Genomic DNA, 13,564 nt, shown 5'->3' with positions numbered 1-13,564 from the left:
ATAAAGATTTAAATCCTTGAAAGACAAGTGATATTTCTTACAAGTTTATTTCAGATATCTCACAAATAAGACAAATTTCCACAACAGAATACAAACACACACTGCTGTATAAACTGAACCCTCTGACCTGCACCACTGACTGACAGCTGTCTGTTGTCAGTGTCTGTTATGAGCTCAGGTCCAGTTTACTGGTCCCAGTTTAAAACTAAGTTTAAATTCTGTGTAACACATGAACATCCTACTGGATTTATGTTGGAGCACCTGAATGCACAGTTGACTGTCGCAGTTCACTGAAGGACTCACCTGAACAGGCCATGCCATCCAGAGGGGGCGGAGCCTGAGTGAGCGCACAGGTGTGTGATGCAGAGTTGTCATGGATACAATCGTTTACATATGTAATGTTGATTTGATTCAGCGTTTAATGAGTCAGTGTTCTGGTTAGTGTTAATTACATTTTCAGTGTTAACATAATATTACATACATATGATTATGTAGTATTATATATAAAGTGTCAATATACAATATGTCTCATATACATAACATCAATATGTATAGAAAATGTATTTAAATATTGTTACAGATTCATATGTACTGTAAATTGACACAGTCTGTCATAGATAGACTGATAGCCACACTCAATATGTACGTATATGTACCTGTCTCTCTCTACATGCAACAGTGTTTCATACATATATATTCACACTGTGTCTAATATTTCTATATTCATACAACACTTTACACTTTACAAAATTAAGTTGAGTATATTTAGGTGGTGTTGTGTGCTGTATATTTACATTGATAGCTATATATATATATATATATATATATTCATATTTAGACAGTGTTTGTTTCTGGCTCTGTCTCGATGTTGCCTGCTATCATTTCTCTCAGTCCTTTGCTGAAGTGAAGATTTGCTCCAATTACGATGAAACCCTGCAGACATCACATGGTACAGTGGAGGGGGAGAATAATACAAAAGTTTATTATGACCAATCAGAAAACAGCATCATGTATACATATAACTGGTGACACAGACTTACATTGTGATATTCAACCACCTCTTCAATAAAATCCATCCCATCAGCCAGAGGAATCTGAACTCCCCTCTTTGTCCAGTCTAAACACACATAATAGAAGTCAGTTACACACTTTACAATAATAACCTCTGTAACTGTGTGTAATCACTGCAGTATGTTACAGTATGTTACAGTAAACACCGCAGTATGTTACAGTAAACACTACAGTATGTTTCAGTATGTTTCAGTAATCACTGCAGTATGTTTCAGTATGTTACAGTAAACACTGCAATATGTTACAGTATGTTACAGTAAACACTGCAGAATGTTACAGTATGTTACAGTAAACACTGCAGTATGTTACACTTATCACTGCAGTGTGTTACATTATGTTACAGTAATCACTGCAGTATGTTACAGTATGTTATAGTAATCACTGCAGTATGTTACACTTATCACTGCAGTATGTTTCAGTAATCACTGCAGTATGTTCCAGTAATCACTGTAATAACTGTTTTTTTTACAGCTGATAATTTAGATTCTTACTGTTGATCAAAGGAACCACAGACATCTGCAACATCGTCTTTAGGGGAGCCTGCAGAGGAATCAACTGACAGACAGACAGACAGACAGACAGACAGAGTAAATGCTCACATCTCTGTCTCTGTTGAGTCCATTGAGTGTTTTAAATAGAATAAATGCATATAATAGTATCAGGTGAAGTAATAGACAGAAAGACACTTACTGCCAGAGATTCCAGCGCTGATTGGTTGGAGAAGATTTTAAATCTGAAAGAATAAAATGGGTTCAGTCTGTTCATCTTGTATAATTATCTTGTGTCTACTGTGTAAATATTTAAGTCTTTCACTTCCTTCAGGCATTGCTTTCAAACTACATTGAGAGTCTAATCCATTGAAATACCGATAATGAAAAACAAACAGCTGTTTTTGCTTCCTTTGCTTTTTTGAGCTGCTTTATTGGACAGCAGCAATAAAGACCCAGTGGAGAGAGAGAGGGTGTTATGTAGCATTGGGCCCAATCAAAGCTTGGTGGCTGTGATAACAGTAAACATGTTCTACCACATGAGCCACTTGGGCGGCACAGCTGGTTATGTTTGAATACATCCATTTCATTTCTCATCTCTCACTTATGTGGATGTATGTCTTCATAGCTCTTCTTTTACCTCCTTACTCTTTTTTCCAGGTCTTATAACGTCTACCAGTGGTTGACCTTGACATGGACATCAACAGGGGCGGACTCGGGTAATAATGCAGACAGTGAATCTAACATCAGCCAGGCCAATCTACACATTCACTCTGTTCACAACAGACCACTTACCCTTTGTTTGTGTGACATTATTTTAACTGTTTATGTCAGTAACATATCTTTCAGTTTTAGTTTTAAAAAAAATACTCATGTATATCTGTTGTCCACTTTTTGGGTGTTTGTTTTGTACCTGGTGTTTCCTTCAGAGCTGACTGGACATGAATTTATCATTATGATGCTCTGGTAGCTCTGACTGTGACACTTCTAGCTGACAGAAAACAGTCGGCTGTAGAGGTGTTTTATTTCCAGATTATTTCCATACATATGTATCTTCTGCTTTCCACAGCATAATTAAGTTTTGACCACATAAAATCAACTCAGGAAAGGTAGTTGTGATATGAAGTGCTGAGGGTGGCCCTCATGTGTTTTTGTTTTTGTCTTTTTTATACATCAACCCTGTCCCCCCAGCTTTTCTGCTTTTGCTGCACTTCCTCCCAGCTTTACCTTTACTCTTTTTCTCTCATGTGCTGTTGATTTTCTCTCTACAGTGCAGCCATGTGCACACTGACTGAAGGCTGTGTTGATGTGCATGTGCGATGGCCCAACTGAGTCTGACTGACAGAGATCACACCATCAGGTAAAAACAGGCTGGGGGCTGACGCTCTACAGTCCTGAGGTGCAGTAGCTACGCTGTGTTGATTTATCTTGAATTCACCCATTTTTAATTTTAGAGTTTCCGCTGTCCAGCGCCACAGAGTCTACCAAACCCAGCCCCCAGGCCAACGTCCTGACAGTTCTGGTGTCACTGATCCCGGGTGATGACTCTCCTGTTCCGGCTTTGGGCATCAGTTCAGTCCCTACTACACCTTTAAAAAACAGAAAAGGTACTTGTGTCCCTCAAGTTGTTCCTTGTTTCCTGGAAAAGTTCTCTTAAGATAAAGCGGGCTATTTGTAAAGAACTGTTCCACAACCTGAGCACACTAACCCCTAACCCTAACCCTTAACTGGCCAATCACTGTTCTTGTTTTTTTCACATGGTGCACCTGTAACACTGTGTGTGTGTGTGTGTGTGTGTGTGTGTGTGTGTGCGTGTACCTGCGGAGGTCAGCATGAACAGCCAGACGTTTTCCCTTCATAGAAACTTTAGCATTAAACTTTGTTTCCTGCAGGAGGACAGAATAGTTTAAATGAATAAAATGTAAAAAAAATCATATTTGATCAGCAAGTGAAACCTTCTGAAACCTTAAACATGTTAGGATTAAAAAAAGAAAACCCTTTTCTAAAATACTCTGAATAAATTCTAAAGAAGAAAAACTGTGTGTGTGTGTGTGTGTGTGTACCATGGTCATGCTGCTGAGCTGGACCGGAGGCTGACCTGGAGGCAGCACCATCACCTTGACGATGGCTGTCATGACAACTGTTGCTCCAGATGTCTTGATTGAGGTTTTTGGAGGTGAGTTGACAGCGAGTTGCAGAGAGAGCGGCGCTTCCACCAGAGCTGGGTTCTGCATAGAACACGCAGGGAGAACATGGAATTTCCTTTGGGACAAATAAAGTTCTATCTTATCTGATCAGGGTTGTCATACAAAACTGTTAACCCTGATAATCGTTTTTTACTGTATCTCTACTGAGTTTCTACTGTCTTTAAACTGTTTGGCTGTTTCTCTGGTGTTCCTTCTCACCAGCATCATGATGGCTCCAAAGTAGGTGGTTCTCAACAACATCTCCAGGTCTTTGGGCATCTGAAGCACAAGATGACACAAACAGAAACAAGAACAATTAATAGACAGGGTCAGTTCAGCCCACAGGACTAATCTTTGTTCTGTTTGCTTTGGTGGTTTCAGGGTACATAGCATCAGTGTTGGTTTTTTAGGGAATGTAGTGGTTTTGAGTACCTGTGGGGGTTGTGACAGTCTGTGGTAGTTCTAGGGGTGTGTGGTGGTTTTGAGGGTGTGTGGTGGTTCTGAGGGTGTGTGGTGGTTTTAAGGGTGTGTGGTGGTTCTGAGGGTGTGTGGTGGTTTTGAGAATCTGTGGTGGTTTTAAGGGTTCCGGGGGTGTGTGGTGGTTCTGAGGTCTGTGGTGGTTCTGAGGGTGTGTGGTGGTTCTGAGGGTGTGTAGTCGTTTTAAGGGTGTGTGGTGGTTCTGAGGGTCTGTGTTGCTTCTGAGGGTGTGTGGTGGTTTTGAGAATCTGTGGTGGTTTTAAGGGTTCTGGGGGAATGTGGTGGTTCTGGGGGTGTGTGGTGGTTTTAAGGGTTCCGGGGGTGTGTAGTGGTTCTGAGGGTCTGTGGTGGTTCTGAGGGTGTGTGGTGGTTCTGAGGGTGTGTGGTGGTTTTGAGTATCTGTGGTGGTTCTGGGGGTGTGTGGTGGTTCTGAGGGTGTGTGGTGGTTTTAAGGGTGTGTGTGGTGGTTTTAAGGGTGTGTGGTGGTTCTGAGGGTGTCTGGTGGTTCTGAGGGTCTGTGGTGCTTCTGAGGGTGTGTGGTGGTTTTGAGAATCTGTGGTGGTTTTAAGGGTTCTGGGGGGGTGTGGTGGTTCTGGGGGTGTGTGGTGGTTTTAAGGGTTCCGGGGGTGTGTAGTGGTTCTGAGGGTCTGTGGTGGTTCTGAGGGTGTGTGGTGGTTCTGGGGGTGTGTGGTGGTTCTGAGGGTGTGTTGTGGTTTTAAGGGTGTGTGGTGGTTCTGAGGGTGTGTGGTGGTTCTGAGGGTCTGTGGTGGTTCTGAGGGTGCATGGTGGTTCTGAGGGTGTGTGGTGGTTCTGAGGGTCCGTGGTGGTTCTGAACTTGTGTGGTGGTTTTAAGGGTGTGTGGTGGTTTTAAGGGTGCGTGGGTGGTACTGAGGGTGTGTGGTGGTTCTGAGGGTCTGTGGTGGTTCTGAATGCGTGTGGTGGTTCTGAGGGTCTGTGGTGGTTCTGAATGTGTGTGGTGGTTCTGAGAGTGTGTGGTGGTTGTGACCTTCTCATTAACGATGTCCATCTGGAAGATTCCTGCTGTGTAGTAAGAGAACATTCCGCTGTCAAAGAAAAACTCGGAGAGAGCGAGATAAACCATCCTGTCGTACTCTCTGATGATCGGGTCAACAGCGTAGTTCACCAGCGTGTCGTTCTGATGAGACAGGTCGAAGAACATCCCCTACAGACACAACACACTGTTACTGTCTCAGGTCACATATATGATTGTAACATAATCAGTATCAGTGTTTTACCCTGAAGTTCATGTCGAGGCTCCTGGACGTCACCACTGGATCATCAATAAGAGAATAATCGATCCCAATATATTGATCAACCTCCGTCTTCACAGGGATCGTCTCCAACATCGAGTTCACATGAACCAGAGCAGCATGATTCAGAGCGGGACAGATCTGAGAGAGAGACAGGTCATAAAGACAGACAGATTAGAGACAGACAGGTGAGACGGACAGACAGACAGACAGACAGACAGACAGAAAGACAGATAGACAGCCAGGTGAGACAGACAGACAGACAGACAGACAGGTGAGACAGACAGACAGACCCTTTGGTTGAGGAGGAAGCGCATGCCTGATGTCAGAAAACTGGCCAGGAAGTCGTAAACTTTCCTGAAAAAGAAAATATGATGAAAGACCTGATTATTGATCAGTAGTCATTACTGTTGATTATTGATTATTGATCAGTACATTACTATTGATTATTGATCAGTAGTCATTACTATTGATTATTGATTATTGATCAGTAGTCATTAATGATTATTGATCAGTAGTCGTTAATGATTATTGATCAGTAGTCATTACTACGGATTATTGATCAGTAGTCATTACTATTGATTATTGATCAGTAGTCATTACTATTGATTATTGATTAGTACACCAATCGTATTTACAGTAAACAGTTTTGATGAGTATATCAGTGTTTTACCCGAGCGTTCCACTGAACTGTGCCTTCATTTTGTTGATTTTGGCGTCACAGGTGATGTTATTGATCTTCAGTCGACCGTCATCGTCTCTGATCAGGTTGAGAACCGTGTTGATGTTCACGCCTTCAGCTGACGCGTTGATGTTTCCTGTATCGTAACTGACAAACAGCTTCATCACCGATAGGGATACAACTAACATCATCGTCAACTATTGTCATCATCTTCATCATTACAACAATAACAAATATAAAATAAAAGATGTAAATAGCACATTACAATTATACTTATGGTGTTCTGTCACAAGAACAGTTAGAGTTACTTGTATTTTCTGTAAAAGAACCATAAGAGTTAAGATGGACATTCTGTAGTAGAACTATTGATGCTCAGTCAGTGTTCTGTAGTAGAACTACTGATGTTATGTCAGTTTTCTATGTAATAGAACTTTTGAGTCAGTGTTCTGTAGGAGACTTATTGAGTCAGTGTTCTGTAGGAGAACCATTGAGTCAGTATTCTATAGGAGAACCATTGAGTCAGTGTTCTATAGGAGAACCATTGAGTCAGTGTTCTATATGAGAACTATTGAGTCAGTGTTCTGTAGTAGAATTGTTAAGGTTCAGTCAGTGTTCTGTAGTAGAACTATTGATGTTCAGTCAGTGTTTTGTCGTAAAAATTATTGAGTCAGTGTTCCGGAGGAGAACCATTGGTGTTCAGTGTTCTGTAGTAGAACTACTGATGTTATGTCAGTGTTCTATAGTAGAACTATTGAGTCAGTGTTCTGAAGTAGAATTGTTAATGTTCAGTCAGTGTTCTGTAGGATAACCATTGATGTTCTGTCAGTGTTCTGTAGTAGAACTATTGAGTCAGTGTTCTGTAGTAGAATTGTTAAGGTTCAGTCAGTGTTCTGTAGTAGAACTATTGTTGTTCAGTCAGTGTTCTGTCGTAAAAATTATTGAGTCAGTGTTCCGGAGGAGAACCATTGGTGTTCAGTGTTCTGTAGTAGAACTACTGATGTTATGTCAGTGTTCTATAGTAGAACTATTGAGTCAGTGTTCTGAAGTAGAATTGTTAATGTTCAGTCAGTGTTCTGTAGGATAACCATTGATGTTCTGTCAGTGTTCTGTAGTAGAACTGTTGAGTCAGTGTTCTGTAGTAGAACTACTGAGTCAGTGTTCTGTAGTAGTGTTACGACCCCAGAGGTCGTATAAACATTTCTATTGTATGTGTTGTAATTGCCTCTGTGTTTAAATACCCCTCTCTGTTACCTGAGTGTGTGTGAGTGAGATTGGTTGCAGGTGTGTTTGAGTGAGTGTAGGTTGTCCAGGGAGCTGGTTGGTTCCTGCCTTTAAGCCAGAAGTTTAAAGGCTCTTCCCAGTTCCTGAGGGTTGTCCTCTCTCAGCAAGACTGCCAGCATGTCTGTTTGTGTCCGAGATGGGTTTTTAAATAAAACCTTTAAAAATTCTTTGCTGCTGGTGGTACTTGGGATTGGAAGAGGGGAGTCTCATTTTCATGTTGCGCCAGGGTTTTCCCTAGGCCCTGGTCGTAACAGTAGAACCATCAGTGTTCAGTCAGTGTTCTGTAGAACTATTGATGTTATGTCAGTTTTCTGTAGGAGAACTCACAAGAACCAGTAGAGGATCCGTCGGTGGAAACTGAGCGTGATGGACGAGTTCTGAACATCGAACAACAACCCGACTTCAGGGATGAACTGCAGGTCGGCATGAGTGAGATTCAGCTCAGTAATCTTCACACTTACAACAAATGTGAGGAAGAGAACGTATTAATACACATTTCAAGTTTCTAGTTCTAAAGTTGTGATTTGATTTAATGCAGTATTAGTACTCAGTGATGGTGTATTGGAAGCGTCCTTCTTTGCCTTTCATCTCTGGCATATTGATGTTACTGAGCTCCTCTTCAACAAACTTCTGAGTCTCAAACTTCACTGAAAACATAAAACACAAACTGTCAGGACCACAAATACTCCTGCTACTGCACCGAACACATCAAACAGAGTCAACCACATCAGCTGGAGATTGAATTGTTAATTGATGTTGGACAGTTCTGATTGGACACTGTCAATAATGTAATTTAGCTTTACTGGATTATAATTTAACAGGTTTATTCTGCATTATACTTCAACAGGTTTAATCTGGATTATACTTTAACAATCTCAATCTGTTTTAACATGTTTAATCTGGATTAACAGGTTTAATGTGAATTGTTTGTTTGTTTTATTAACGTTATTACTGTAGTGGTTAGTGAGTTAAACTCTGGCCGACTGTTAATGGTTCCGTGGAGGATTGCAGTTTAGTAACTGGAGAAATGGTCAGTTATGACGGTATAAAATCTGCATCTAGGATGAACAATGGAGTCGTCATTTTTCTGAACAGCGTTGATAAAGTGAGCATGGTTGTCGAACGAGGTGTAGTGATCCAGGAAACCTTTGTTTAGGTGGTGCCGCTGGTTAATTCAGCCAAAAAGATCATTTTGGCCGAAGTTCCTCCGTTCATTAGTAATGAAATGTTGCAGAGAGAACTGGCGAGACACAGACAGTAAATGTCTCCAATAAAACTGATTCCTGTGGGCTGTAAATCTCCACACCTGAAACACGTTGTGTCTTTCAGAAGGCCCGCCTGTATGGTTCTGAAGAACAACACTGAGGAGTTAAACTTGATGTTGAAGTTCAGAGTGGATGATTTTGATTACATTGTTTATGCGTCTTCAGAGAGGTTGAAATGTTTTGGCTGTGGAGTGGAGGGTCACCTCATCTGGACCTGTCCACAGAAACAAGTTGCTGGGACAAATAATGGTGAGACTGCAGCACCAGAACAAGAACACACACAGAGCACACAACAGGAAGACACACAAAGTACACAACAGGAAGACACACAGAGCATCCTGAAAGTTAATGTTGGTTTGAGCTCCTTTTCAGGGTCAAAGGGGAGTTCAACAAGGCTGCGCCCTCTCTGGCATGTTTTATTCTTTAGCAATCGAGCCTTTGTTTGCACAAACTTAGAGCTGACCTTCAGGGGCTGACTATTCCCGGTTGTAATCCACCTTTAAAATTGTCAGCATATGCAGATGATGTGATCATCCTGGTGGACAGCCAGCAGGATATTGACGTGTTGGTAAAAGATGTCGTCCAGTTTGGCTCAAAATCTTCAGCCAAAGGCAACTGGGACAAAAGTGAAGCTCTCAGTGTTGGTGGACTGGAGAAGAAGCTCAGTTTGTTGGGGGGTTGATTTGGAAGACGGGGGACTGAAATACTTTGGAGTGTTTTTTGGTGATCAATCGTTTGTTCTTGATAACTGGGAGAATGTTCTTGAAAAGGTCAAAGGTCATTTAGCAAGGTGGACGTGGATGAAAACCAAAATGTCCTACAGAGGTCGAGTCCTCATCACTTACATTTTAGTGTTGTCCACTTTATGCCATCGCCTGTCATGTGTTGACCCCCCACCTGACCTGCTGTCAAAGATGCAGGCTCTTCTTGTTGACTTCTTCTGGGTCAGACTGCCTCAGAGTGTGCAGGACAGGGCCTGATCCACCTGAGCAGCAGGAGGGCTACCTTCCGTTTCCAGTTCTTACAAAGGTTTCTGTGTGGTCCTGCTGATTTAATGTGGAGGCCGCTGGCTTGCACCATTTTGAGTCAGTTAGGTGGACTTGGACTGAACAGATCTTTGTTTCTGGTGGGCTTAAAGCAGCCAAACATCAAGGAATTACCTGATTCCTTTCGTGGACTGTTTAAGGTGTGGAGCTTGTTAAAGAAGAAGAGGCTGGGACACCATAGCTCAGTGTACTGGCTGCTCCAAGAACCAGTTATCTATGGGACGTGTTTCAGTCCAGGCTGTCAGGTGGGGTCCACTCTGCTCAGGCAGTTCTGTGTGTCTAAAGTGGTGACTCTGGGACATGTAGTTCAGCTCGCATGTGCAAACATGGACAATGCAGCTCCTCTTGCCTGCTAATTACAGGTGAAATGGACTCGAGCTGTCTCTGTTGCTCAGTAAGTGTAGAGAAGCTCTCAGTTAGTGAGCGGACTTTGTTACAACAGTATTGTGATGGCTTTATTAAACCTGATGAGAACAATGTTTTCCCTTTGACTGGACAGGATTGTTTTTAGAAAGTGGGAGAAAGAGTTTTCTTTCCAAGATGCAAAGAGAAAATGAATTTATAAAACTTTTTTATTTCCTTTTTTGTATTCTAATTTGCTTGTTTTATTTGCCTCAGTCCATGTTTTAATCTTGTTTTAATCTCATAAAGCACTTCGTAATTTAGTTTTGAAAAGTGCTGTATGAATAAAGTTTAGTCCTATTATTATTTATTGTTTTAGTAGTAGTAGTTTACTTCAGGATTATGAAGATATATCCATATACTTACACATCTCCAGTCCTCTGTCAGTGATGCGGATTTTGCAGCCGGCAGGTTGGGCGCTGGCCATGATGGAGGACACAAAAGGGAAGAGGAGGAGGAGGGACAGCAGACAGGAAGTCATCATGAGCCTGAAAACGTCAACCTGAAACACAGAAGAAGAAGAATAGTAAAATCCTGGACTAGTGTGTCATCTCTGTATTGTGAGGTTGGCTCTTTTCTCTTCACACCAGGTCACTCAGTTCTTTACAGACGACACTCAACTGTTTCTGTCTGACACGAGGGTTTAGTACAACTCTCTGACATCTCTCTGATGTCTGCACACCAGCTGAAGCTCGACTTGGACAAGACCGAGCAGCTCTTCTTTCTCTCGTCCAGTCAAGACTGAGAACTCCATTTCCATTACCATTATCAGACTGTTCGAACACTGGACCTTCAGCTGTCCTTCACTGCCAACACTGCTGCGACAACACGCTCCTGCAGATTCATCCTCCTGCCAGCCCTCCACAAATGCTGTTCATGTGTCAAGACTACATCCCAGGCAACATCCCTGTCACATGTCCAGAGACAAGGAGTCCAGAGACCAGGACTCCAGAGACAAGGTGTCCAGGGACAAAGTGTCCAGAGACAAAGGGTCCTCTGGTGTAACAGGGGCTGCAGCAGTGTTTTGAGGTCAGAGGTGATGAGACTTTTTGTCCCTGCTGTTGCTCCATAACTTACAGCTGAACACATTCAGACTGTCGACCATGTAAACAGAGTTCAGCTTGAACTACAGTAACCTCAGTTTCACAACCCTCCCTCCTTCCTCCCCCTCGCTTCTCCCTCAGTCGCCTCCCTCCCTCTCTCCCTCCTCCCCCTCCTCTTTTCTCTCTCAGCAGCCTCCATCCCTCCTCCCCCCTCCCTCTCTCCCTCCTCCCCCTCCTCCCTCCTCTCTTCTCTCTCAGCAGCCTCCCTCCCCCCCTCCCTCCTCCCCCTCCCCCCCTCCCTCTCTCCCTCCTCCCCCTCCTCCCTCCTCCCTTCTCTCTCAGCAGCCTCCCTCCCTCCTCCTCCTCCCTCCTCACTTGTGACGATCTGTGACCTGATTTTTACTTGTATTTTCTTTTATTGTTTCTATGTTTAGTTTATATTCTAATTTTAAAGCTGAGCAGATTTAAAAACTTCAACTGTCTCTAACACTTCATGAGCAGCTTGCCAGCACGGCGGCTATAAAACATGAAGAATGAAAATCATCCTGAATGATGAAAAATGAAAAGATTCAGAGTCACTGAAGTCAGAGGACACTAACATATGGCTGGAGGACACATGAAGGACACTGAGAGACACTGACGTCTTTCTGTTGTTCTGATGTTGGTCTCTGAACAAACGACATTAACAGATTAAATGTCGGTTCTGTTTCTTGTTATTTTCTCACAAAATAAAAGCAGCTGTATAGACTACGTTATTGGAGATATGACAAAACAGAAACATGAATTAAAGAATAACTTAACAATCACAAAACAACAGATGGCGATGTGCGCGCGCGCACACACACACACACACACACACACACACACACACACACACACACACACACACATCTGAAGCAGCCTTTGAAGAGCAGATTGTCCTCATAAATATAACCATAAGAACCCCACACACACTATAATCTGTGTGTTTAATTACAGCTTAGTGATGACAGCCAGTCAGCATCCAGCTGACCCGAACCCAGCAGCCACATCTGGACATCTGGACATCTGGCTAACTGCTTACTGCTAACCTTTAATTGAAATGGTTCAGTTCAAAGAGAAGAAGACAGAGATCTGACCTCAGGCCTGTTTCAGAGACAGAATTGTTCAGCACCAAGTTTAAACAGTTTCTATTTCACACACACACACACACACACACACACGCACACACACACACACACACACACACACATACATATATACATTCATATATAATCACTGAGCTGATGACACTCTAACCAACATGACAAACAAAACATATGAAGCCTTTTAATAATAAAATGATTCTAATAAACAAACAAATCGACTTCAAACATCCTGAAATCAGGCATGTTTATACAAGATATCACCAACTACACTGAACTACACTGAAACACACTGAAAAACGCTGAACTACACTGAACTACATTGAAATACACTGAACTGCACTGAAATACACTGAAAGACACTGAACTACACTGAACTACACTGAACTACATTGAAATACACTGAACTGCACTGAACTGCACTGAAATACACTGAAAGACACTGAACTACACTGAAATACACTGAACTGCACTGAACTGCACTGAACTACGCTGAACTACACTGAAAAACACTGAAATACACTGAACTACGCTGAAATACACTGAACTGCACTGAACTACGCTGAACTACGCTGAAATACACTGAACTACACTGAACTACACTGAAAAACACTGAAAAACACTGAAATACACTGAACTACACTGAAATACTGTAATACAGTACTCACCTGTCCATGATGACACACTGTCTGTCTGTCTCTCTCTGTCTCTCTCTCTGTCTCTCTCTCTGTCTCTTTCTCTGTCTCTCTCTGTCTCTCTCTCTCTCTCTCTCTCTCTGTCTCTCTCTTTCTCTCTCCCTCTCTGTCTTTGTCTGTCTCTCTATGTCTCTCTGTCTTTGTCTGTCTGTCTGTTTTAGAATCAGTTAAATGTTGAAACTCACAGATCAGCAGACTGAAGGAGGAGGAGCTAAGATTTGTTGGTTCTGTTGGTTCTGCAGGCGATGTGTTCTGTTTTTCTGTCTCTGTTCACACTGAATGTTTCTCTGTCTGTGGAAACTTTTATCCCGAGGGACTGACTCCTCCCCCCTTCATCAGAAAGAGTGTGTGTGTGTGTGTGTGTGTGTGTGTGTGTGTGTTTCTCTGAGCAGCTTATGTTTGTGATCAACATGTTTCTTTTCTGCTGTTAGCATGTAGCAACCAGCTCAGAGTTCAGATTAGCTGTTAGCATGTAGCAACCAGCTCAGAGTTCAGATTAGCTGTTAGCATGTAGCAACCAGCTCAGAGTTCAG

At 42.4% G+C, this 13,564-nt stretch overlaps 1 protein-coding gene across 2 annotated transcripts; it reads right to left on the bottom strand.

Moving 5' to 3' along the window:
* Positions 1–28: 28 nt before the first annotated feature.
* Positions 29–13,321, bottom strand: pltp (phospholipid transfer protein). Of its 2 annotated transcripts, none has more exons than XM_084348744.1 (15): positions 13,217–13,321; positions 10,536–10,671; positions 8,004–8,103; positions 7,784–7,912; positions 6,167–6,322; positions 5,787–5,850; positions 5,479–5,634; positions 5,229–5,405; positions 3,965–4,024; positions 3,623–3,787; positions 3,378–3,445; positions 1,762–1,804; positions 1,563–1,626; positions 1,041–1,117; positions 29–933 (listed from the first exon to the last, which is right to left on the bottom strand). In XM_084348744.1, the coding sequence occupies exons 2-15, from the start codon at positions 10,651–10,653 to the stop codon at positions 835–837; spliced, it is 1,476 nt and encodes a 491-aa protein (XP_084204870.1). In that variant the 5' UTR covers positions 10,654–10,671; positions 13,217–13,321; the 3' UTR covers positions 29–834. The 2 variants fall into 2 exon arrangements, with proteins under 2 accessions (XP_084204870.1, XP_084204871.1); XM_084348745.1 differs by lacking the exon at positions 13,217–13,321 and adding an exon at positions 13,005–13,146.
* Positions 13,322–13,564: the final 243 nt, after the last annotated feature.

This window comes from Pagrus pagrus, assembly GCF_965226575.1.
Source record: "Pagrus pagrus genome assembly, chromosome: 3".
Classification (NCBI taxonomy): Eukaryota; Metazoa; Chordata; class Actinopteri; order Spariformes; family Sparidae; genus Pagrus; species Pagrus pagrus.
The sequence above is the reverse complement of the archived record's forward strand: the minus strand, read 5'-3'. Positions and strand labels throughout refer to the sequence as shown.